Source organism: Monomorium pharaonis, chromosome 11 (assembly GCF_013373865.1).
Source record: "Monomorium pharaonis isolate MP-MQ-018 chromosome 11, ASM1337386v2, whole genome shotgun sequence".
Lineage (NCBI taxonomy): Eukaryota > Metazoa > Arthropoda > Insecta > Hymenoptera > Formicidae > Monomorium > Monomorium pharaonis.
In genome coordinates, this window is record NC_050477.1 from 4,177,897 (window position 1) to 4,202,540 (window position 24,644).

Consider the following 24,644-nt stretch of genomic DNA (forward strand, 5'->3'; position numbering starts at 1 on the left):
ATGACGGACATGTTGGACGCGTGAGGATTCACAGCGATGATCGTCGCTTAACGCCACTTCGAATTCACGAAACACCCTCGTTTCCCCTGCAACAAGCATGAATCTCGAGGTGGAGTTAATCGCGGGGGTCGTCAAAGGCGGCCCGCCGCCCGCTCATCTGCCGGCGCCGAGGCTCATCAAGATATTCATCGTCGGCGAGAGGGATGGTGAGTAGTAAGCCGGGGGTAAATCTCGAGAAATTTCCGAGCAAAATACCCGAGGGACGGGGCGCGTTTAGATTCGACGGGAGCACGAGACGCCGTCCGTTTTGTCGAACGTCCGTGATTCGCTTCTTCAATAGAATCTAGGCGAGTGTGCCGTATATCCTCGTTATATCTCCCGCTTATTAAGCAAAATTCAATCTCGGTAACGTCACGTGCACGTGAGGCAACACGTAGGCGTAGAGAGATTGCAAGAGATATATAGGATGTTTCAAAAATAGCTAGATGACCAAACTTTAAGAGACTAATTTACTTATTGAATAATGGAAAAAGTTCGGAAATGCTTTCCAAGCTGTAAATACTTTTTGTTTAGGAAAAAATTTGTTAAATGTAAAAGTAAAACTTCTTGAAAAATTTCTAAATATTATATAGATTGAAATAGCGCATGAGAATTGCATTATAGTCTATATGTTTTTTTCCCAGATAACACAGAGAGTTTATAAAGAACTCAATTGTATGTCACCAATTACAAATTCTTTTTGAGATGAAAAAGAATTATTTTTATTATATTTTTATAAAAATAATTTTTTTTTGCATCTCAAAAAGAATTCATAATTGGTGACATACAATTGAGTTCTTTTTGAACTCTCTGTGCTATCTGGGTTATTATTTAAATCGTAATTTAAAATTAAGTTAGATTTTTATCTACAGGGGAACTTTTTAATTGTGCAAATATAATTTTCCGTCTAAAAATATATTGACATTTGAAAATTCTCGGAGTATTTTGTCACATAAAACAGTAATACGATTTAACTTCCACGATAGCAATAAAAGCATTATTAAACTTAAAATCTTACAATCTCCTTAAGGATCTCAGATTCTCGGAGAATCATCGAAGGAGATTTTAAGATTCACTAATACTTTTTATTGGACGGAAAAGTATATTTGCACAATCAAAAATAAAACTACTAAAAAATACTAATAATTTTATTTCAGTTATAAATTGTGTAATTTTATAAATATTGTTTATGGAATCTTACATAATTTTTTTATCAGAGCGTTCTCACCAAAATCTCTTTTAATTAAAAAGCGTTTATAACTTGGAGGGAAAAAAGGTTCAATTTTCAGATCTATGTTCATACAATTTCTTTTTTCAGTGAAATAGAATATGTTAAAGTTTGACCAGCTATTTTTGAAGCATGCTATATGTATAGAGAGTTATTAACGTTAAATCGAATTCACATTTGGCAATTTTGCCGGTTAGACTTCCCAGAGGAGCGCAAACAGCTGCTAGAGGTGGTCGGTCCGGAGCTGCAATCAATTTACGATGATATGGGAATCGAGGTCAGTGCAAAGCGATGGTTCAATTTACTTTGACGTTCGCGAAAATTAACCCTTACGAGAGCTGTATATGTATGCTTGGTTCCTGCGCAGGTGCTCCTGGTGGACATGCAATACGGGGCCGGCGACAACCCGGACGTCAATCCGCATCTAGCGGAGTCCTTCCTGGAGGAGATAAATGCGTCGCACCGGCATTCTAGGGGATGCTTTCTTTTGGTGAGAAACGTACATACATGGCGCCACGGCGCATATCGATCACTGAGCTACACTTATCTTCCATTGTCGCGTAGAACTAAGAATTACACGGCGGTTTGATACAGTGTATTCTTAGCTCGGAAAATTTCTCGAAAGTTTTAGGGAAGAAACGGTTCTTTTTTGTTTTTTTTTTCTAAAAAAAGACAAACGTCTTTATGATCCTCTACACTGTTAAATTCGTGCCAAATTGAGTCATTTTTAAGTCGTTTCTATGTCGTCACTGCTTTTACCCAATATGTCGCCAGTTTAACTAAAACAATAAAGTTAAACATTTTAACTAGAATTTATTAAATTTGACTTAAAATTAATTTAACCGTTATGAGATGCATATGAACACTGTTTACTTCAAAACTAACTATAATTCAACTACAGGGTATTACTACTTGATTAAATGTAGTTGTTCCTAACTAAATGTTTTGTGTTAAAATAATGAATTTCGAAAACAAAGTGTTATTTAACTTAAGGAATTGGTTTTTTAATATTTAACAGTGCACACAAACGATTTTAAAATGTCTTTTACATTTAAGGATTCTAATAATAAGTGAATAATTTATCAATAAAATCCACTGTCGTTACCACATTCGCGTTTTCATATTTTTCGAAAAATGAGTGAAAAAAATAGGCTTCTTCCTCGATATTTTTCGGGAAAATAAAGAGCACTAGTTTGACACGTATACATCTCACTGAAAAAACAATTCTTATCTGGGGTACTTTGGCATAGTTATCGCATCGCCAATTATCACGTCCTCGAAATTGCACGTCCGCGTTTTATACGCTCGCGCTTTTCTTTTCCGCGTATTCTCGCGTCGCTTTTCTTATCGCTCCCTTTTTTTTCTTTTTTCATCTCTCTCTCTACACACACACACACACACATACTTCCACAGTAGGTATTCTCGAAACTCAGAGGAGTTACTCCTTTCTCCATTTGTTATCCTTTTCAGCTGTTGACGGGAACAAATTATACCGTGGGGTGGGTACCGACGGAATTGAAAGAGGCTACCTACCGAATGCTTGTCGCGCATTGCGCCCTCCTTAAAGATCATTATGAGCACGATGGAAACTCTTATATTTTGAATGCAAATAGGTAAAACGCTGACGTTTAGAATCTCTCTTTTTCTCTCTCTTTTTCTCTCTCTCTCTCTCTCTCTCTCTTTTTCTCTTTCTCTCCCTTTTTCTCCTCTTTTCCCTTTTTCGTTTTCCCGTTTTTTCGAGTCATCGACAAGTTGCGTGTGCGAATAGCATGCGGACCGCTCGTCGAGAATGGCAGAGGGATCAGGAGCCGAAGCTGCGCCAGACGCTGAGGATCGCCACGGAACGCGCGCTCGCGGAACAACCGGAGAACCAGGAGTTGAGATACATCCTGAAGAGTACGGCGGAACGACAGCTGGACTACGGCCTAAGTGAGTAGAGGAATATTCATTTTTGTCGATATACAAGGTGAATTGCTGAATGTGTTACGGGCTATTAAAATTCAGCGAAGTATGAAATTTTTATTTTCTGCCAGCCGTTTGGCTATTGAAGATAACGGAATATTGAAGATATTAAAAATAGAAATGAAGATCGCATGGTGAAACTATAGTCTCTTATCTCTAGGTGGAGTAGATCAAAGATTTGAAGACGCTTTTTAAATGGAATTATGTATAGGATTTATTTACAGAATGTATGATTCCTCTAATTATTCTGTATACAAAAGAGATGACGAGAAATCAATAGTTCGCGAGACTGTCTTGTTCTTTATTCTGGCATATTTTGACAGAAAATATACAATATCTTGTAAACTATTAATTTTTTAATAATTGTACTCTTAAGAATACAGTAAATATACTTTTGTGCGGGACAATGAGATGAATCAATCGATGGAAAGAAAACTTGTAATCGCTTTTCAAAGAGCTATAAGTATACCTGTAACTTCTTTAGTATTTGATTCGCATTCCGCATAATCTCTGAGAACGCTGGAATTGTTCGCGCGCGTACAAAAGGATTTGAATGCAAATTGGATTTCTCTGAAAGTCACTTTACTTTCGCATATTATTTGCCGGTGTGTGTACGTATACGTGTCTGCACGTCATTTTGTAATATTGTAAGTAAATAATCGAACATGCCAAGTCGATCGCCGGATACACCACCGCCACTCCGCCGCTGTCAATATTTGATTGGCTCTCGTGCGATGGCATATCGTACTCGTTTGACGACTGAAATTGTGGTCTTATCGAGCTTTCTCCTCCGAAAATAGGAGATCCCGACCTTCTAGGTCAAGTGTCGTCGTCATCATCGTCGTCGTATGCGCCGTTTAAATTATTCTCCCCGTCAAACGTGCAACGACTTTTCGCGAAGAAGAGCGATGTTCGTACACCCACTGCATTTCACGTTGTAAGAGGCTTTTACCTAGAAGCTGAAAATTGAGCCCGCTTTGTGCCACGTCTAGCGCTGCCGCGCTAATTCGTTTTCCAGCCAAAAAATTTAATTGGTGCTCGTGACTATTTTTAGTCCGCCTCGCTGCTGGCTAGAATTTATTATAAATCTTTCAAATCTCTCTCTCTCTCGGGGCTTTCATGTACGCGCTGTGTGAGGAGAATAAATTATTTATTATTAATTTCTTTTAAAATGGCGCGTATACAGCGCGATAAAATTCTCTCAATGTGCGAAAAATTATTCATCTCTAATTTTTTTTTTTTTTTAGAACTTTATAATAAAAGCTCCATTTATGAATCGGCTTTTAAAGCCTACCTTTCATTGCTATGCAAAGCATAAGTACAGCAAGGGTAGTGTGTGTGTGTGTGTGTCTGTGTGTCTCTCTGTGTGTGTGTGTGTGTGGGAGAAGGTACTAATAATTCACCGACAGTATAATCGGTTATGAAACGCTTGCTCTTATCAGATCTAGACCAACAAGGCCTGGGAATAATGGCCGTGATACGCGAGTGGACGGGCGACAACGCGCCGAGGTGCACAGCCGCCGCCAAGGGACTCTGGTCCCGCGTCCAGACTACCCTGCCCCACGAGAACGTTCTGCGATTTCACGTGGAGCACCGTGACGGCGGCGCGATCGACGCCGATCACGATGCACACGACGAGTACCTTAGCAAACTGCGGGAGCTGGTGCTGGACAGGATCCAGCAGCTGGTGAACGCGTCCGTCGAGGCCGACCCGGAGATCAAGAGCCGCAAGAAGATGGTCCAGGAGGTCTACGCCGAGAGTATGGCGCATTTCGCGCTGCTCCGAGAACTGCCGCTGGCCGACCAGCGCGACGAGACCGTGGAGCGAGTTAAACAACTTATCCTTGCAGGTATACACATTTACTTCAGGAATATCAGGTGTAGGAATGCGTTCTACAACAATTGGATCGTATGTAAATCACTAGGCAAGGAGCACAAGCACGGGCCGATCTTGATCTACGGGTCCAAATCCTCCGGAAAGTCCTCCATTCTTGCGCGCGTCTACCAGGACTCGCCTCTCTGGCTCGCGGCGCCGACACTCCGCGTCGTCCGACTGTGCACCGCGACTCCCCGGTCCTCCTACAGCCTGGAGCTCCTCCGCATCCTTTGCCAGCACATCGGCTTCCTCTGTGGCGACAACGACGGTAATCTGCCGCGTGATGCCTCCTTCGACCCGCTCTACCTCAACAATTGGTTCAGTCTCATCATACGCCGCCTGGACGAGCATCCCCTGCCGGACCAATTAGTCATTCTCCTCGACGATCTTCATCGTTTCCATCCGCTTGAGTGCGACATCGTCGCCGCCCTGTCCTGGCTACCGCTCACTCTCCCCCCGGGTGTCCACTTTGTCGTCACCTCCGCGCTTCCGCCCGAGGGAATGCGCCTCACCCCGCTGCAAAAGGATCGTTTGCGTAACCCCGACATTCTCGTCGATCTATCCGGGCGTGGAATCCAGACGATGCCGGGCGTCGACGCGGTTTTCGATCGCCTGGAGGAACTCGTCGGACTCGGTGCGGCTAGTCGGATCGCCTCGATTCTCGCTTGCACCGAGTACGGCTTGTCGGAAACGGAGATACTCGAACTGATCATGCCTACCGGAGGGGAGGAGCCTTTGCTCTTGGAAGAGAGCCAGTTTAACTTCGCGACCTGGTGCTTGGTCAGGAGAACGTTCGCGCCGTGGCTCAAAGTAAGTGGAGTAGAATATCGATACAGATAATCGCTTTAGCAGGCCCTCACACTGCATTTCGTGCTATTAAATCTTTATTTGACGAATTGTTACTTCAGGTGCGAGTAATGAGCGGTCGACTGATGTTTTCCTGGCGCGCGCAGTGTCGCGAGGTCGCTCTTAGAAAGTATCTCTCGAATCAGGACGTCTCGCGCGGCTACCACGCGGAACTGGCCGGCCTTTTCTTCACCGAAAACGTCGACGACAATTCCGAGAAGTCGCCGCCCGCGGAGAATCCGGCGGCCTCTTCGCCTCCCGTGAAGGAAACGCCGTTTCAGAGCGCGCCGCAAACTCAGGACGTCACGTATACCCTGCGACACGTCGAGGAAGCGTGGCTGCACCTTCTGCGCGCCTCCGACGTCGACAAGCTAAAGAAGCTGGCCGTCTGCGCGTTCGACTTCCTTCTCGCGGGCGCCCAGATGATTTCCGTGAGCTACCTGAGATGCGTCCTGGAACACGCCCGACGGTATCTCCTCGAGCGTGACCTGGAGCTCGTGTACTACGCCGTGAGAAAATCCAGCGATGTCCTTACTAGAGATCCGCTTCAACTTGCCGCGCAGCTTATCTGCTGGTTAAGACCGGTCGCCGAAGACGGCGGTGACCTCGTGAGTCCCTTATATCTTCTTATCTTGATCAGAAATGCCGTTAAATGCCAGTAAATGGAAATTCCGATCGAATAATGGCTTATTCGATCGTTTTATTAAGGTCAGTAGAATGGTCATGGCGGCTATGGCTTGGTGCGACGGTTACACCGCGCCTTTGCTCGTACCCTTGAACGGATGGCTGCAGCCGCCTCTACCACTACAGATCCGAGCGATTACGTGTCCTCAGGGAGTTAAATTGATCGAAGCGGCACCATCTGGCCAGCACGTAGTCGTCGTGCCATCGCAGGGAGATGCTCAGTTATGGCACGTGATGTCCGGTCAGCTTGTTCACACATTTAAAGGTAAAAAAAAATATATATATATATTTATATATAATTTACTGCATTTGTTGAGATACATTATTATTATTTCCGCCTCTTTATTTCAGCTAATGATTGTTAAATAAATTGTCTCTTCTCTTATATCAGGACACTCCAGCCCGATCTCATGTTTGGCCGTCACCTACCAATCGCAGTATTTGCTGACCGGCTCCGAGGACACCTCGATTATCGTCTGGGATATGAAGGATTTTGTAATGAAACGTCGGATTTGTGAGCACATTGCACCGGTCCTCACTTTAACTACGGCTCTAAACAATTCCGTTATCGTGAGCGGTGGTGAAGATTCCCGGATTATTGCTACAAGTTTGCTTACTGGCGAAGTTCTGATGAAGGTTGATCATCACCGAGGCCCCGTTACCACTATTCGGGTCGATTCCGCTGGTGAAGTCTTGGTTTCCGGATCAGTTGACGGGACCGTATGTCTTTGGTCCTTGGAGAGTTTCAGTCTTCTCAACAGCATCGCTCTTCCTTCACCAGTGATCATGCTAGACGTATCCGCGGATTCAGTTTTCCTTTTAGCGGCTTGCGAAGATGAGAAACTATATTTAAGATCCTTGGCAACGGGCACAGAAATCCACACGCTTAGGGGACATCAAGGTCCAGTTAAGAGTCTCTGTCTGGCGAAAGATTGCAGAAGAGCTATTGCTGGTGGTGTTGAAGGCAGAGTATCCGTATTTGATATGCACAGTGGAAAATTGATCAGGACTTTGCCTGCTAATCCGTCGGCAAACGTTACTTCGGTTAAGGTGATTAAGTGCAAAAAGTTTTGACATTTTTCTTTTATTTATCTTAGTTTTTTTGTTTATAGATCACGTTATCATAATTCTATTCTCATCTCTCGCAGGTGACTGAGAAAGATGACTTTCTGATAACTGGTGGAGGAGGTCGCGTGACTTATTGGAGCTTCCGCGGTGAGGAACCACCACCGAAACCGCAGAAACCCGGGAAACAGGATTCCCTGCAGCCGCATACTGCACCGATATCCTGCTTGGACATCTCCAGGGATGGTGCCATGGCGGTTACCGGCGGTGTCGATTCTCTAGTCAATTTATGGCAGCTCAACACTCACGAATTGTTATCCACTATGGAGGGGCACATCGCCAGTATTACCTGCATTGCATTTTCTGCATCGGGACTCTTTGTCGCATCTGGTACAGACTTTTAAATAAAATAAGCCATTAAAAAATTAAGAAAAAGAATATAAACTTTTTCTTGAATTTTAATTAATTAATCTTTCTTTGTTGTTGACGTATCTGAATTAGGCGAAGACATAAAAATGTGCATACATTTTTTAGGCTCTGAAGACAAGACAGTACGCGTGTGGGGTTTAACTCTAGGACTCGTGGTGGCTACGTTCAGGCATCAGGCGCCAGTAACTGCTGTTACCGCTATGCTGGATGGAAGAAGAGCGGTCAGTTCAGATCGTGCTGGCTCTATCAGAGTCTGGGCAGCGGATAGTGGAACATTAATTCAGTCTGTTTGTGGACCTGGCCGATGTTTTGCTGTTGCATCCGACATGAGGTGAGAGAACGAAACTTATAATAGATTGTATGAATTTCTCTGTTTAAATATTTTTTATCCTTTTCTGTTCCCTCTTCTCTCGCATTTCTATATCTCTCCAAACATTAATCTATTTTTATTAAACTATTTTACGACATATTTTTCATGTTTTTCAATTTAACCATTCCGTTATTGCAGATACGCGGTATGCGGATCTGGCGATAACCAGGTGCGCATAATCAGTCTGGGAGCCGGTCCTGAAGAGAAGCATCAAGTGTCGCACTCGCAGGACATCACATGTCTAGTGGTAACGCCAGATTCTCAGTACCTGATCACCGGTTCTCGCGATATGAGTCTGAAGGTGTGGCAACTGGCCGGCGGTAAACTTTCTCAAGTGTTGGTCGGCCATACGGACCATGTGACTTGCGTAGCAGTCGCCGTGCTCGACAAGTCTATAGTAGTGTCCGGCTCCAGGGATGCAAATTTGATCGTTTGGGATATCAACACCGGCGCCGACTTACACACTCTCATAGGTCATCTGGGTTACGTGACCTGCGTACGACTGTCCGGTGACGGTACCTTGGCCGTTTCCGGAAGCGAGGATAAGAGCCTAATCGTCTGGGACACCAAAAAAGGCACCTCGCTCAGTTCCATTATGCTACATGTACCGGTTTTAGGAATCGAAATGTCTACCGATTGCTCCAGGATAGCGGTACATTTGCTGGAGCACAAGTGCATGCCTATTGTATGTCTGCATAATACTCCCGCGCAATACGTCAAGTTGCCGCCGTACGTGGCGCCGCGAGATCTGAGACCACCAGGACCGAAGCGACCCGCCAAGAGGTTGCTGAAGAAAGAGGTGTCTTTAGATACTTATACTTGGCAACGAAAGTATGGGCATCTTACATCAGGTTATCATTTTTAATAAATAATTCTAATGTCATTTGGGGATCGTAATCGATCTATTAAGCGTGTGTAATAAAAATTAGGATATAGCTTGACATTGCTCGCATTTATTTTCAGGTATTACAGTCTCGAGTATCGAGGAGCGATTGAAACGTCGTTTTAGCGTGAGCGCGTCAATGGAAGAGATCAGCCAAGCAGGTTTAGCCGGTTCTCAACCTGGCCTAGGTCCTGAGCAGGCCGCTTTAGCACAATCTCAACATTTCGATCAACTGGAGGCACTTTGGAACAAACAATCGCCGCCGCCAAGACCACGTGGCCTAGTCCGTACATTAACGAAACAAAGCTCGCTTCAGGCTACACGAATATCCGACTCTGAGGAAGAAGGTAAACGCAACACAATGTTATCCTTTATTATCTAGAATATCTAGATCGCTTACGCAAATGCTTATTTTTTGATGAAATATGAAAACGTACAAAGATAAAGTTAAGAATAGTGGGATATTATATTGCAGATATACCGGATTAAATGGCAGAATATTTTCTATCGACAACCTTCGGTTGATTGTCGAATATATTTAAGCTACAAAATGTCCTTCCGTGTCATTCGATGCAATAAATAAAAATATACCAGAAGGTAATAGACCAGAAACAAAATGCAAAAATTGTTCCATTATTTTTGCTGCTCCATAGCTTTACCAACATATTTTATTTTGTTATGTATTGATCATTAAATTAAATTTATATTACTATTTTGTACAATATTAATGACAATAGTAATGTTATGTTATATCATACATATAATAAATGTTAATGATTTATTTCGTTAATTTACTTGTCGATTACGTGTGCGTTTGGTAATATTTCACGATAATTTCCCATGCTTTTGGCGCCATAAAACCTTCGGGAGGATCTTCACCATTTTTCGCTAAATCTAACGTAAAAAGAAACAACAAATGTTCTTATAAATCTTATAGAAATACACGCACGTATAGCCACAAATAAAAATAATATAAAATTATTTAAACTAATGGATAAGGAAAAAATGAAGAATGGAAACTTACTCCGCATTTTGGTACCGGAAATAAAGACAAAGTCTTCGTGCCGTTCGGCTTCGAGGAAAGACATTTTTTTCACTTTGGTGTCGTAAGCGGCTACTCTAAAGGGAATAATTTGGAGATTCTGCAAACCTGGGGCCATCGAAAGAATACGCGCACCGTGAGTGACGTCGTAGAGATTGCCGTCCGGCGTGGCAGATTTATCGGGATGTGGGATGCCGGCGGGATCCCGTCCGACAATGTAGAAATTTGCTCCTGCGATCATACGAGCCTTGGCATGCCACTGCACCTGAAGGATATAAATCATCACCATGACCGGTTAGGCATTTTTAAGTTAGCATTTTGTATTTTAGATGTTGCATGTAATATTGTTTAACAGAAACGTTAGAGAAAAGTACCCTGACCTCTGTGGGACCAGCGTAGCACATAGGGCTAGGGAAGATAGCGAGAATGGTGTCCTCGTGCAAGACGCCTTCCTCGAGGACGGCCTGGTGTTGCCGTATTCTGACCGGTAGGGGAACATCGTCGTCTTTGGTCCATCCGCCTAGGGGATGAAGAAGGAGGACTGGTTTCTTGAAACCGGACTCCTCGAGACATCTCCTGGTATCCTGAGAGACAACGAAATAAAAATAATAGAATGAACGAGCAAATTGCACAAGCACTCACCCAAGCACCAACCTGCATCAACAACGCGTGTCCGTTGTGTATTGGATTTCGCAGCTGGAAAGCGAAAACCGTGTCGGCACCAATTTCGCGGCATCTAGTTCTGATCTCATTTGGCGTCAGTCTGTAATGATCCAGCCCGTCGTCCCATCTGATCCTCTCGAGCACCTCCAGATCCCCGCCGACCAGCCAGTCACCAGAATCACGAATTAATCTGACATAGGGGTGCCCCGGATCATCCGTGCCGAACTGACGGCAGCAACGTTCTTCCTTACGATGGCGATAAAATTCCGGATTGCGCAGAACGGCAAGGCTCTTGCCCTGATACCTGAGAACAAGCGCGGCCGCGTCGAAGCAACGCTCTTTGTCGACGGTGCTCACGGCGAGAACGATGGGTACCGATTGGTTGATCGGAACGTCCTTCTCGTAGTACAGGCAGTTGAAATGTTGCACCTGTTTAAAAAAGAAGGGAGCTTTTTTACGCTTGATATTCGTGGAGATTTGTTACTTTTACGTAACACGCATAGGATAGGCTTAAAACTTACTTGAAGATACTCGTTCTCCCTCATGAATCCCTTCAAAGGCGTCGCCCAGCCTTCAGCGAGAACTTGCAACCACTGCACGTCTATCTTCCCGATTTCCAAAGTCGGAAGAGTTTTTATTTCCTCCCGGACGTCGTCCAGTCTATCCTTCTTCACGAACAGCTCTAGAACAGGTTGTTTGAGTTGTCCGCATGTCTTCGGTATAATTTGTCTGCGCTGGAGAAACTCGATGACAACGTCAGTAGATTGTTGAACGGTTGCATTCTCCGTATTAACAACGAGCTCAGGCTTGGTGGGTATTTCGTAATTCTGATCGATACCGGTGAAACTCTTGATGATGCCCTGACGCGCCTTCTTGTAGAGCCCCTTGACGTCGCGCGCCTCGCACACCTGGAGGGATGCGTCGACGAACACCTCGATGAAGGGCAGATTGGCGTTCTCGTGAATTTCCCGTGCCATTCTTCGGTCCGCCGTGAACGGCGACACGAAGCTGCAAAGGGTAATGATGCCGGCGTCTGCGAAAAGCTTCGCGACCTCGGCGATGCGGCGCACGTTCTCCTCGCGATCCTCTTTGCTGAAGCTAAGATTGCGATTCAGACCTGTACGCATGTTGTCGCCGTCCAGGCTGTACGCGGGAATCCCCTGTGAATTTTCGGGAATAATGTCGAATAAAATATCGCGAATGTGGAGCAACAAGTCGAGCGATTATCCAGTAAACGTAAAATCATCGCTATGATGTTATTATAACGATATTCAATAACATATTACGTTGCTTTTACACAAATATGTGTTATTTAATTATATACAATATCAATATGAGCAAGCACTTTGATCGTGACTCAGGAATAGTGTTTTTAAAACATTTCAATGATGTTTTAAAAGAAATCATATATTGTATAATCAAATAGTAAATCAAATAATAATAATGACAGATATCAAATAATCTTTTTGAAATGTTTATATAGTATTATTTTAAAACGTTTAAAAATATGAAATCAACATTTCAAATGTTATTTTCGTATACTTTTTGTTTACTGAGTATCGTGCCGTTGATGTACCTGAGAAATGAGATATTCCTCAAGTTGAAAAGAAATCGAAGTCTTCCCGGCACCAGAAAGTCCCGTTAGCCAAATTGTGCATCCGCGAAATCCTCGAATGGAGCCGATCACTTGTCCCCGTTTCATTCTAGAGACATGATGAGCTTGTGACGATACGTTGGTCGCTATTGTCTGTGCCTGTAATCGAAAATCCATATCTCTTGTAGGGACCTATTACACGATGAATAATGCTGTGAGTACCAATAAATACTGACAATATTATTGAGCCTGTATTGTTAATATTGATGTAAAATATTGAAGGTGATCTGGGTTCCTTGAGTCTTGAACATCGGTTTATTTTTTAGCTCTGCAAATATTCCTACCATACAACGATACCTTAGATTCTTTAAATTTTAAAATTTACATAATTCTTTAGAATTTTTGTAATTTTATAACTTTTTAAGTAAAATTATTTCTCTGTTTTCTTTTTCATATAAATTGAAACTTTTCAAAACCACTAAAAAAGTCTACATCTTTTCTGGAATTCTTTCAAGTATGTGTGAAAGTTCTGAAATATTCTATATAAATTTTTATTTGAAAAAATTTGTCGTAAAATATAAATTTTTAATTCTTATTCTTAATTTTCAAAGAGAACTTATAAATTGTAAAGAAAGTTAAGAGATTTTGTAAAAAATCGACATAGATTTAGAATATGAAAAAATCTTAACAATATAAAATGTTAGAAAACTTTTTTTTAATCATGATACTGATAATCATGGTTCAAAGTTTAAAAAATTAAGATCACCGTCAATATGTGTCGACTTATCAAACATCACACACACGATCAATAATATTATCAGTATTTGTTGGTACATAAAATTGAGTTAAAATATTGTTACTAAAGCGTAATTTACACGGAGCAATTTTCATTCATTTTTTAACAAGCGTCTTAATTTGTTAACGAATTCGCTGATAAAAACACTGATTTTTTATTTGCTAGCATCTACAATTTTAAGGTCGCGGTATTTATTAATCGCTTATCAAAAAGTTGAACATTTTTATTTTATCGTTCTTTTCAAACAAATGGTTTACCATTGTTTGCTCCGCCACAACTAAGCGATTTTCGACGTTTGTTGTTAATATCTTTATCGCCAGTTTATCGCTCTTTCAACGTGAATTTTTGACTGACAAAATTCGCTCTATGCTGAACTATTTACATGTTGTTAACGAGCAAATGAAGTCGCTATCATTCGTCACAGAATAATATAACTCGAGCTGCTATTGTCGAACAAAAATGTATATTCAAACAAATATCGAAATATATCAGTTGACCATTTTGTACATGCATGCGCAGTATACCAAATTATTCGCTGATTCATTTGCTATCGTCTTGACACGACCGTTTTTTAATACTGATAGTTATTTATTTGACAAAAGCGGTAACAATTTTGTCGCAGCGACCACGCCGCAACTTTAAAATTGTAGACGCTAGCAAATAGTTAAAAAAAGAAAAAAACATTAAATCGTTGGCGATTTTGTTAGCAACGTGTAAATGCTTTAATACTAGCGAATTTTATCGGTCAAAAATTTACTGTAGAAGAGCGACAACCTGGCGATAAAAGACGCCAGCGATAAGCGTCGAAAGTTACTTTATGTAAATAACGCTTAATACTGATAATGTAAGGTAATGTAAAAATATTGCTACATACTATAAGTATTACTAATTCAATATATATTATTACTAGTCAGGATTATTGATCCTAGATATTAAAAGGCTCCTGTTATCTTTATCAATATTACATTTCTTTGAATAGTTCTTTAGCATGTATCAATTTTATCTCAATATATATCTCACCTCTTTCGGAGAATCCGAAATCTCCACAATTGGTCGTACAAAGATTCCCATTTCTTGAAAATCTCTGACAATCCTTTGCCTTTTCTGTTTCCTTACTTATTAGTCGCGCTTGTTACGCAATAATTTGTACCGTATAATAACTGCTATTATTACTTTATTTATTTTAATATTATTTTAATACTATTTTTACAAAAATGCAATACACATATTTGTTAATATTATGATCCTCATATAGCAGTTAATGAATTAGCAGGGGATATTCGAAACGCGCGACGGACGATAGGAAACTGATCTGGTGTATGAAACGCAAGGTGCTGCTTGAAATGAGAAAGTATAAAGAAAGTCACTTTCATCGGTATTCCGAGGGACGATTCCGGGACACACTCAAGAGGCTGCCATCATGTAAATACGCATCAGCATATTTCGGTTTTTAGGTCATAATTTCGATAAGTTTATTGTACACATTAAATCATTTGATACGTTGAAGGAGAGAAATATATTTTTTCAGCTTATCTCGCAGAATAATCGACGTTTTTTATCGCGTAAGTAAATAGACGAATAAAGTTACAGATCTTCTACTGAGAAGTTACAGCTTTATATATTACTTAACATTATACTTTTTGTTGCATATTTCATAAAAATATGCAACAAAAAGTGTAATTATAACTATATAACGGGCTCGGTATTTGCAAAGCAATACTATCATAAGACAAAGGTCAATGACTCGAGTCAATTTTTTAAAAACTACTTATTACAATTTATTATTCAACATGTTTAGATTTATTTAAAAATACATCTTTATTCTCATTTATTACAAATATGAATACCCCATAATAATTCAATTCGTCATGACAACAATAAACAAAACGTTTCTACTTCACAAAGTGTAATTAGTAATAGCCGGGCATTATTCATTATAGTAACAATAAATTTAAAAAATTATATGACACTTTGATTTTTATACTGTGTTTGGCAGTAGATTAAATTTTCAATACGCAATTATTAAATACGCATGCACTTTAACTATTAGTCTATTCCAACCCAACATATTGATTGTAAATATCTTTTCTCTTTCACACACATACACACACACACACACAGCGCGCGCGCGCGCGTATTCTACAAATTTATTTTAAAAAAATATGTATGTAACAGATTTTATAGAAATTTTTTATAAAGATTTTGAAATAATACAAAAATTATTGCTACAATATATTATATTACTAAAATGTGTTTTAGAAATGTATTGAAAAATATTTTGACTTTATGTATATACACTGGCGCAAAAAAAAAGAGACAAAAGTTTTGACCAAATTTTTAGGCAATTTTCAAAGTGATGCAATTTTGCAAAAAATTATCCAAATTACATGTACTCTTTTTTAAGTACATGTAATTTGAATAATTTTTCGCAAAATTGTATCACTTTGAAGATTGCCTAAAAATTCGGTCAAAATTTTTGTCTTGTTTTTTTTTGCGCCAGTATATAAATTTTTTATATATATAATATTGTAATATATTGTAATCTTACTTGTATTGTAACATATACATATAATTTTATTATTTTTAATACTTGCATTATCCGGACAAAATTTATGTACAAAATATAGTAACATGAGTGTTAAAAATATTTTTTAATAAATATTTTAAAAATATTTTATATTTATTAATTTGTATTAACATAATCCCTGTATAATTTTTATTTTATTTTAACCTTATAGTAGTATAATTTTTTGTTGCAGAGACATACTCGATCGAAGCATGCAAAAAGAATTAAGACAATCCTACATGATTATTGGTTAAAAAATTTTATATTTTAAATTTACTGGATCGAAAAATGCATATAATCGAAAAATAATTGATTTTTAAACGCTTCTAACAATTTTGATTTAAAAAAATAATTATGTGTGTTATATCATAAAACCCAATATTTGAGAAATTCGTATAACTTTATAGATGCGTTGAGTTTTTTAAATAAAAGTAAAAGATTACAATTTGCGAATATAAAAAAACACATATATTTACAAATTGTTAATTATTATAATATTTAACAATTAATTTATAAGGTTATTTAGAAATTTAAACGTGACATTCAATGTTGAATTTTTTGAAACATTCAGAAACTTAAATTTTCTTTTTTTTCCAAGAATAATTAATTTGCTATATAATTATAATTTAAAGCCAAGTATTTCCTGCGTTACCGACGGCTCAAATTATCTCTCGCGCAAGGTTTCTGTCGTCTCTCGCCCCTCGTCAGCGGTAACATGCCGGTAGTTTGTAGGTTATTTATGTTTAACATCTCGAGATCGAGAGCACATGTTGACAAGAATTGCATGATTTAAGTGTGACAATGTTTGATTATGCATAATATCCGAGGTATCTTATTAATCGTGCTAAGTTAGCCTCAGAAACATACGTTTATTTTACAATTTTCTTACAATCACGGAGTTTGTGCACAAAGCAACAAAACTGCGCGATTGTTTACGCGTCTTACTGGAGTGCTTTTGTTTTCATTTGTTGTTGTTTTAAAATAAATTAACGGTGTATACGATTCCCGTTGCAGAATGGCGGATTATTGTCCGCTGTGCGCGAAAAGCGGCATTAAGAGGAGAATCAAGGTATTTCAGATTAATTTTGAAGAAGCATTGAGGGCCTGCGAGTCGGAGGAGGTAAATGAAACTTCTTGTTACTCCTTTTACATATGTTTTCCTTCACGTCTTACGCTCACGAGTATTTTCGCTCTTTGTATTTCAGTGCACCTGGCCATTTGGTTACGAGGAATTGAAAATCTTCCCTCGATCAGCTCTCTCCTGTACCTGGGAGGAGGAACCTGCGAGTCCTATTGAAGAGGACAGTGGACTTGCATTGACGGAACTCTCGCTTTATACACCGCCCGTGACTCCTGGACAAGAGCTCTCCAAAGAGCTAACGGAGACTGTAAGCACTGAATGCTCAACGAATCCTCCAGTGGAAGATAAAGTCGGAATCTTACCTAATAAATACGACTTCATTACAAAAGAATCTACTGACTCTAATGAATCGCCGTTGTTGGAGTTAATCGAGTTAGGAAGCATTAATTGCATCGAAAGAAAGGATAGTCTTACAAGCGAACAGATTGCAAATGGGATTAACGTTAGCAGAACACTGCCCAAGATCATTAGCATTGAAAAGACTAATATTAATCTTAAAATTATTTCTAATACCGATAAACATGATGACAGAAAAGTACAGTCGCAATCGCTCACAAACGCAATGGATACTGTCGAGATTTTTACTCTATCTGATGGTACATGCGCGGAACTTGGTTTGAATATGCTGCATAAAACCAGAGATGAACTGAAGGATGAAAGTGGCGAGCTGCAATCGAACATTATACTAGACGTGAACAGCGTGGAGACCCGTTCTATGCATTCGGAAAGCGAAACGAAAATGCTAGTCGATGTAGATATTGTAGATAATACACATAGCGTAAATACAACGAGCGAGTCTGTAGGGAATATCTCAACAAACGGCGACATAGACGTGATTTTAGAGGATATTATAAACGATGAAAACTATATAATTATGGACATAAATGATGACTGGTTAAATTCGTTGATAAGCTGACGACGGTAACTTACACTTATTATTATTTAAAGCAATAAATATAAGTAAACGAAGACTGAACTGATGTGGTGAAAGAGATTAGGGTATATGTATATTATTATAGAATACATTCCAATCGGAATTATTTTCTTTTTTCTAGAAAACAAACAATGTAGATTATAATTGAATAACTTCGATTGGAATTCAAATTTCGAATAGTTTCGTACTATATGTCGTATTATATATCTTGCAACAAATATTTATGAAATGTGATAATAAGATTACCGCAATAAAGTATTGTTATGTATAAAAGAAAAAATATATTTTATTATTATATTTATCATGTTTTTTTAACGACGTGACAATTAAATTGTACAATAGAAAAAGTTTTGGAAATTTATATAAGAAATTATTTGAGAGAAGGGAAGAAAACCGATTATGTAAAATTTTATAGATTAAGATATAAACAGATCTAAAAAATTTTAGTTATAACAGAATGCTATTGTGTTAAATAATTATTTGTGCATTTTGATTTGTATTAAGTTTGAGTATCTTACAACGTTCCAAATTTAGTTTTAAACATTTTAACTTTATTCAGGAGCAAAGCATTTCATTATTTGTATTAAATTAGAAAATGTAATTTTTTAAAGTTAGATTACTCTAAATAATGGAACAATTACATAATGGATTTAATTTATTTGCAAATCAAGTTTAGATAATAAAGAAATGTTTTTTATAGAGAAATGTCTTCTGAATTTGTGTGCAGATAAATTTGAGAATAAAGTACTTTTCAGCGATACACTGTGTCAGAGTATGATTGTGATTTCAATATGACTCGTTACTAGAAAGCATGAAATATGTGTTTTAAAAATAACGAAGTTAAAATTTAACTTATTCAAAATAAACATTTAAATTTAAAAAATTTTAATATTTTAATTTTATTATTTATCTTTGACTTTTTAACTAATTACTTATCTAATCTTATTTATTGTCTGTAATAAATAGGACCCTTGAAAAATCTATTGTTTCTTTATTTTCTGGCTTTGAATATGGCGGTAAATTTCGCTTTGTATTCGGATTAGCTAATTCTTCTGAATAAGAAGGAATGATTGGTTGATGAATGGACAAAATTTTCGGGAATTTATTCGATAACCAATCGTGTTAATTGACCCTTTCGATACATCCCCCCTCTCCCTCCATGCGGCCAAACCGTCACTTAGCGTGATTTGCGTTGCCGCCTTTTGTGTACCGCAATTCCGTCAATAGTAAACCATAGTAAACACATGTCCGATTTATTCGTAAGTGTCGTAAGTGCACTTGTGATTCGCGCAACCTACCGTAGTATTGTTCATCGTTAGATTAATTGTACAAGGAATTTGAATAATTCCTTAGAATGGATTTTCTGGAATATCCGGACATCTTCGCCGAGGTTAAGGGCGCTATGGTAAGATCTCTTGAAGTTTTAGAATAATTAAGCAATATCGCGTAATTTGATCTTTATCAGTAAACGAAACTTTTAATCCACTCTCAGTTTGAAGTAACACCGATCTTTTTTTTTTATAATTATGCGAAACTTGCCGATGTTTAGTAGGTTAAGCTCACCGAGACGTCAAGTTTACATTTTTATTACATCACATAATTAAAAATAATTTTTATAAGTAATTAGATTGTGTTGAAAATCTCTCAAGTGATTATATATAATCAGCTAATTGTTTTCCGTTCTTGCCAGACGCCAGGTAGATTGAAGCTAACCGATCAGCACTTAATCTTTAAGAATCAGAAGACGGGGAAGGTCGAGCAGATCTCTGCGTCTGATATGGAGATGGTAAACTTTCAGAAGTTTATTGGCACCTGGGGGTTACGTATCTTTTTGAAAAATGGAACTTTGCACCGCTTTAAAGGCTTCAAGGAAGCCGATCAAGAGAAGATTGCTAAGTTCTTCTCCGTTAACTACAAGAAGGAGATGTTGGAAAAAGAATTGAGCCTGAAGGGCTGGAACTGGGGTACAGCGAAGTTCAACGGATCTGTCTTGAGCTTTGACGTTGGCCACCATACGGCTTTTGAAATACCCCTATATGATGTGTCACAGTGTAACACAGGGAAAAATGAGGTGACATTGGAATTCCATCAGAACGATGATGCTCCGGTCAGCCTAATGGAAATGAGGTTTCACATTCCCATTAGCGACAGCGCCGATCAGGATCCTGTTGAGGCGTTCCATCAGCAGGTGAGAGAAGACTTAGACATATGCATGAATATGTGTACAGACTTAAAACTGAAAACGTAAGAGTAATGCATTTTACGATTATACAATTACAGGTGATGGATAAGGCATCTGTAATCAGTGTGAGCGGCGACGCAATCGCCATATTCAGAGAGATTCACTGTCTGACACCACGCGGTCGTTATGACATCAAGATCTTCCAGTCCTTCTTTCAGCTACACGGCAAGACCTTTGACTACAAGATACCCATGTCTACTGTTCTGAGGCTCTTTTTACTGCCGCACAAAGATAACCGGCAAATGTTCTTCGTTGTAAGCCTGGATCCTCCTATAAAACAGGGCCAAACGCGGTATCATTACCTAGTACTCTTGTTCAACCAGGAAGAGGAGACTTCCATCGAGTTACCATTCACAGAGAAGGAATTGAAAGATAAGTACGAGGATAAATTGACCAAGGAATTATCGGGACCAACGTACGAAGTACTCGCTAAGGTTAGTAAGAATTTTTTTTTTACTAATACTTGCATTGTCATCTTAATACGAAATCATTCGTCTATAGGTGATGAAGGTAATCATCAACCGAAAGTTGACCGGCCCAGGACAATTCACAGGTCATACTGGAACACCCGCTATCAGTTGTTCTTTCAAAGCTGCGGCGGGATATCTGTATCCTCTCGAGCGAGGTTTCATCTATGTGCACAAACCTCCGATACACATTCGTTTCGAGGAAATAGCTTCGGTGAATTTCGCGCGCGGCGGTGGCTCGACCAGATCCTTCGACTTCGAAATCGAGCTTACGAGCGGTGTGGAACATACGTTTAGCAGTATTGAGAAAGAAGAATATGGTAAACTGTTTGACTTCATCACGGCGAAGAAATTGCGCGTCAAGAACCGCGGCAAGAGCGACAAGTTGAATTATGACGAGGACTTCGGCGACAGTGATCAAGAAGATGAACCAGACGCTTACTTGGCACGAGTTAAAGCGGAGGCGCAGGAACGCGAGGAGGATGGCGGCGGAAATCAAGACTCCGAGGAAGGCTCGACCGATGAGGACTTCAATCCGAATCAAGTCGAAAGTGACGTCGCCGAGGAGTACGACAGTAATCCCAATAGTTCTGATAGTGACGATTCAGATGCATCTGCGGCCAGTCACAAGAAAGAAAAGAAAGAGAAGAAGGAAAAGAAATCCAAATCGGCGAAAACGGTGTCGGAAAAGCCGCGCAAGCAAAGGAAACCAAAGAAGGAGAGGGACGCAAACAAACCCAAGAGACCACCGACGGCGTTCATGTTGTGGCTGAACAACGCACGCGACAAGATCAAGGCGGACAATCCGGGAATAGCTGTGACGGAAATCGCGAAAAAGGGTGGAGAGATGTGGCGGGAACTTAAGGACAAGTCCGAGTGGGAAGCGAAGGCGGCTAAGGCCAAGAAAGAGTACGAGGCGTCGATGAAGGAATACAAAGCGAGTGGGGGCGATAAAACTAAGGAACCTAAAGAAAAGAAAGAGAGAAAGAAGAAAGAAACGAAAAAGGATTCGCCTAGCAAGCAGATGTCTGGTTCTGCTTTCAAGAGCAAAGAGTATATTAGCGATGACGATAGTAGCAGTGATGAAAGCAAAAAGTCCGTAAAGAAAGGACGTTCCGACAATGAAAGTGAAGAGGAGAAAGACAGAAAGAAGAAAACTGAGAAGAGGCCAGTGGAAAACACTGGAAAAAAGACGGCGAAAAAGAGGAAACAAAGTGAATCAGATGAAAGCGACGCGGAAGAACCTATAGAGAGCACTCCATCTTCGTCTGACGCAGAATCTAAAAGTGATTAATTAATGTTATATAATTTAAACGGACATTCTTATCATCATTTATATTACTTATTGAATTTCTATATATTCTTCTATTGTTAAATTAACGAGAATGAGTTACATTTTTATATTTAAAATCACATATGAGCATTTAAATGGATTGATATTAGAAAATTATATACATATCGAAACAATTTGATATTTATGTAAGTTTCTAATATTATAAAGTTTTCAATAACATTAAGATCCAAGAATAGAACAAAACATTTTATTGTTAAATATTTTTGCTCTGCTTTTTTGAGCAAATGCTTCTCTCTTTAATGGAAAAAAAAAATAAAAAGGTTCTTTATTTACTAGACTTATTTGTAAATTATTTATTTTTACAGAGTGACTATTTCAATTACAAGTCATTCTATATAATTTTGTCTCCATAAAGTGTAAATCTTTCAAGAAACAACAATTTAATAAAGTTGCAATAATTATAGAATTAAATTTTCTATTGATATATACACATGTTATACACATCACATGCATACGCACACATTTAACAGAGTGAGAGGAAATTTAAAGAATGGTTTTAGATAAAATAAGAATTAAAAAATACCGATTAAGTTTTGTTCATGAATTATTTCCCCATTATCTCATGTTTATTTCATTTATTTACAACGTTTTCTATAAAGTATAGATCTTTGAAAAATTTTGAAAAGAAACCAAAACTTTAATAAAGTTACTAAAATTATTGAATTAAATTTGTTATTAAAGGTAACATGTATATATTTCACATAAATATATATATAGTACACAGGCATATATACACGGTGTTTTTTTGATCTAACATTTCAATGTCAACATGTAAAGTGTAGAATGTTTGACAGTAAATGGTGCTAGTTAATAATATCAATTATCGATTGAGATAAGTTTAGTTACTCATTGTTTTACAATAAGAACTAGGAATGATATTTGAACTTGCACCTCTTGTCATTGATGACCGATAAAAAATCTATGACTCGAGTATGAATGTGTATATGTTTTTTCGTCAACTGTGCAGTTTCTTCTCCTTCTCAGTTTCCAAATAGTTCGTTTCCAACTCTTTGAGTTCAATGTGATGTTCCTTCATGGCCTTCTAAAACATGAGAGAGAAAGCACGGAGTTATCAACGTCGCTAGCTTTAAACTTGGAAATTTTAGGAAAACGTTTCTCCCAAACGTCACAGCAACTTATCGCAATATGACCTGTGTGTAAGAAGAGAGCATCTAGAGAAACTAGGAAAGAACTTACCGCTACACAATCTTTATAGACTTTAAGCAAGGGGGCGCACATTGAATCGTTGGTATCCCCTTTTAGAAACTTTTCGGAGAACCAATTGTTGAAACAGGCGTCGTATTTCTGTTTCAACTCACTGCAATCCTCCATGTTGCACCCTCGCTCTTTTATTTTTACCACTCGCTCTCTTTCTCTCTCTCTTTCTCTCTCCCTTTCATGCGTTACACGCTTGCGTTGTATTTCCTAAGGATATAATGCCGCTTTAATTACCTTGACACACTGCTGATACATTTTGAATAAGTGCGAACATGTGCTGTCACTCGTGTCACCTTTCAAAAATTTCTCAGAGAACCACGTGTTGAAGCAGGCGTCGTACTGTCGCTTCAGGTCGTTGCATGCCTCGCCTATACTATTCATGAATGAAAACGGCCCACACGATTCTGAAAGATCAATTTAAGTCGGATAATACATCGTCAGTCGAGAATGTAACCTGGCTGCTATCGACAACGAGCAAGAAGCAATGAAGTGAAAGTAACGGACGTAGATATCTCTTCCTAACCTAAAATTTGCAGAAATAGATGCGATTTACTCTATTTACTTCGACAATACTCACTCGCAGCGGTGGGAAAAGACGAAGAAGAAACTTTCGTGGTCACAATTAGATCTCACCCGTTATCAATAAATTATCGGACACGACAGGACATCCAAATCAAATCCTCACAATTACGATGACTCGCGACCAACCGGCGCCATCGGCGAATTTATCTTTATCATACGTGATGACGTAATAGATTGTGAAAGATCGGAAAGAAATCGCTTTTCTCACACATGTGCGTTGACGTCGATAACCTGGCCTGTTCTTTTTCGCTGCACTGCTGCACCGAAAAGACGTGTCGACACTGTCGACAGGTCTCAGGTACTTATAAAGAGTATAAATTTAATTAATATTTATTTAATGGAACTCCCTAATCTTATAAAAGAAGCTATTAAAAATCTTTGGTATATATTTCCACCCTTCAAGGCAAAGAGAAATTTTTAACTTAGAAAAGAAATTAAGAAATAAGCTAAAGTTTATGTATTTTAAAAAACTAATTCTAGTTAAAAATTAATTTATTTGAAATCAATTAAGTTAAAAATTATTAACCTCTAGACTTTATAATTTCACTTTTAACTTAATTCTTAACTTTTCTAACTATACCCAACCCTAATTTACACTTGCCTGCTTCTTATAGCTCCTTGACATATTTTATTCGAATTTTTCTTCCGAGTCTGATTCGAATT

The 24,644-nt window shown here is 38.9% G+C and overlaps 5 protein-coding genes across 8 annotated transcripts; 3 read left to right on the plus strand and 2 right to left on the minus strand.

Moving 5' to 3' along the window:
• LOC105838467 (NACHT domain- and WD repeat-containing protein 1) lies at window positions 1-9,994 on the plus strand. The gene is made up of 15 exons (XM_012684043.3): window positions 1-206; window positions 1,465-1,544; window positions 1,635-1,757; window positions 2,738-2,880; window positions 3,036-3,196; window positions 4,672-5,079; window positions 5,155-5,915; window positions 6,014-6,559; window positions 6,660-6,900; window positions 7,027-7,685; window positions 7,784-8,090; window positions 8,235-8,460; window positions 8,638-9,350; window positions 9,463-9,729; window positions 9,858-9,994. Exons 1-15 carry the CDS (start codon window positions 98-100, stop codon window positions 9,869-9,871), a joined length of 4,758 nt encoding a protein of 1,585 aa, XP_012539497.1. The 5' UTR covers window positions 1-97; the 3' UTR covers window positions 9,872-9,994.
• A 21-nt stretch (window positions 9,995-10,015) lies between these two features.
• On the minus strand, window positions 10,016-14,548 carry LOC105838468 (bifunctional 3'-phosphoadenosine 5'-phosphosulfate synthase). Of its 2 annotated transcripts, XM_036294004.1 has the most exons (7): window positions 14,498-14,548; window positions 12,664-12,873; window positions 11,609-12,247; window positions 11,079-11,516; window positions 10,805-11,008; window positions 10,407-10,689; window positions 10,016-10,276 (listed from the first exon to the last, which is right to left on the minus strand). In XM_036294004.1, the coding sequence occupies exons 1-7, from the start codon at window positions 14,546-14,548 to the stop codon at window positions 10,185-10,187; spliced, it is 1,917 nt and encodes a 638-aa protein (XP_036149897.1). In that variant the 3' UTR covers window positions 10,016-10,184. The 2 variants fall into 2 exon arrangements, with proteins under 2 accessions (XP_036149897.1, XP_012539498.1); XM_012684044.3 differs by lacking the exon at window positions 14,498-14,548 and having other exon boundaries at window positions 12,664-13,309.
• LOC105838469 lies at window positions 13,352-18,400 on the plus strand. Of its 2 annotated transcripts, none has more exons than XM_036294005.1 (3): window positions 13,352-14,899; window positions 17,058-17,163; window positions 17,249-18,400. In XM_036294005.1, the coding sequence occupies exons 2-3, from the start codon at window positions 17,059-17,061 to the stop codon at window positions 18,098-18,100; spliced, it is 957 nt and encodes a 318-aa protein (XP_036149898.1). In that variant the 5' UTR covers window positions 13,352-14,899; window position 17,058; the 3' UTR covers window positions 18,101-18,400. The 2 variants fall into 2 exon arrangements, with proteins under 2 accessions (XP_036149898.1, XP_012539501.1); XM_012684047.3 differs by lacking the exon at window positions 13,352-14,899 and adding an exon at window positions 16,628-16,870.
• An 883-nt stretch (window positions 18,401-19,283) lies between these two features.
• LOC105838463 (FACT complex subunit Ssrp1) lies at window positions 19,284-22,458 on the plus strand. Its single transcript, XM_012684038.3, has 4 exons — window positions 19,284-19,523; window positions 19,809-20,306; window positions 20,399-20,794; window positions 20,862-22,458. Exons 1-4 carry the CDS (start codon window positions 19,473-19,475, stop codon window positions 22,119-22,121), a joined length of 2,205 nt encoding a protein of 734 aa, XP_012539492.1. The 5' UTR covers window positions 19,284-19,472; the 3' UTR covers window positions 22,122-22,458.
• Window positions 22,459-22,464: 6 nt separating this feature from the next.
• Window positions 22,465-24,285, minus strand: LOC105838466 (TP53-regulated inhibitor of apoptosis 1). Of its 2 annotated transcripts, XM_012684042.3 has the most exons (4): window positions 23,977-24,285; window positions 23,693-23,803; window positions 23,379-23,606; window positions 22,465-23,223 (listed from the first exon to the last, which is right to left on the minus strand). In XM_012684042.3, exons 3-4 carry the CDS (start codon window positions 23,511-23,513, stop codon window positions 23,137-23,139), a joined length of 222 nt encoding a protein of 73 aa, XP_012539496.1. In that variant the 5' UTR covers window positions 23,514-23,606; window positions 23,693-23,803; window positions 23,977-24,285; the 3' UTR covers window positions 22,465-23,136. The 2 variants fall into 2 exon arrangements, with proteins under 2 accessions (XP_012539496.1, XP_012539495.1); XM_012684041.3 differs by lacking the exon at window positions 23,379-23,606 and having other exon boundaries at window positions 23,634-23,803; window positions 23,977-24,226.
• Between the last annotated feature and the right edge of the window lie 359 nt (window positions 24,286-24,644).

Bases quoted from the DNA above. Each gene is read 5' to 3' on its own strand.
- LOC105838467 (XM_012684043.3), top strand. From the start codon at position 98: ATGAATCTCGAGGTGGAGTTAATCGCGGGGGTCGTCAAAGGCGGCCCG. The intron at 2,881-3,035 runs GTAAAACGCTGA...GTGTGCGAATAG, and splicing joins TATATTTTGAATGCAAATAG to CATGCGGACCGCTCGTCGAG. The intron at 6,901-7,026 runs GTAAAAAAAAAT...CTCTTATATCAG, and splicing joins GCTTGTTCACACATTTAAAG to GACACTCCAGCCCGATCTCA.
- LOC105838468 (XM_036294004.1), bottom strand. From the start codon at position 14,548: ATGGGAATCTTTGTACGACCAATTGTGGAGATTTCGGATTCTCCGAAA. The intron at 12,248-12,663 runs GTACATCAACGG...GAAAATTCACAG, and splicing joins AGGAATATCTCATTTCTCAG to GGGATTCCCGCGTACAGCCT. The intron at 11,517-11,608 runs GTAAGTTTTAAG...TTTTTTAAACAG, and splicing joins GGGAGAACGAGTATCTTCAA to GTGCAACATTTCAACTGCCT.
- LOC105838469 (XM_036294005.1), top strand. From the start codon at position 17,059: ATGGCGGATTATTGTCCGCTGTGCGCGAAAAGCGGCATTAAGAGGAGA. The intron at 17,164-17,248 runs GTAAATGAAACT...TTTGTATTTCAG, and splicing joins GGGCCTGCGAGTCGGAGGAG to TGCACCTGGCCATTTGGTTA.
- LOC105838463 (XM_012684038.3), top strand. From the start codon at position 19,473: ATGGATTTTCTGGAATATCCGGACATCTTCGCCGAGGTTAAGGGCGCT. The intron at 19,524-19,808 runs GTAAGATCTCTT...CGTTCTTGCCAG, and splicing joins CCGAGGTTAAGGGCGCTATG to ACGCCAGGTAGATTGAAGCT. The intron at 20,307-20,398 runs GTGAGAGAAGAC...ATACAATTACAG, and splicing joins TTGAGGCGTTCCATCAGCAG to GTGATGGATAAGGCATCTGT.
- LOC105838466 (XM_012684041.3), bottom strand. From the start codon at position 23,780: ATGAATAGTATAGGCGAGGCATGCAACGACCTGAAGCGACAGTACGAC. The intron at 23,224-23,633 runs GTAATTAAAGCG...CTCATGTTTTAG, and splicing joins TGTATCAGCAGTGTGTCAAG to AAGGCCATGAAGGAACATCA.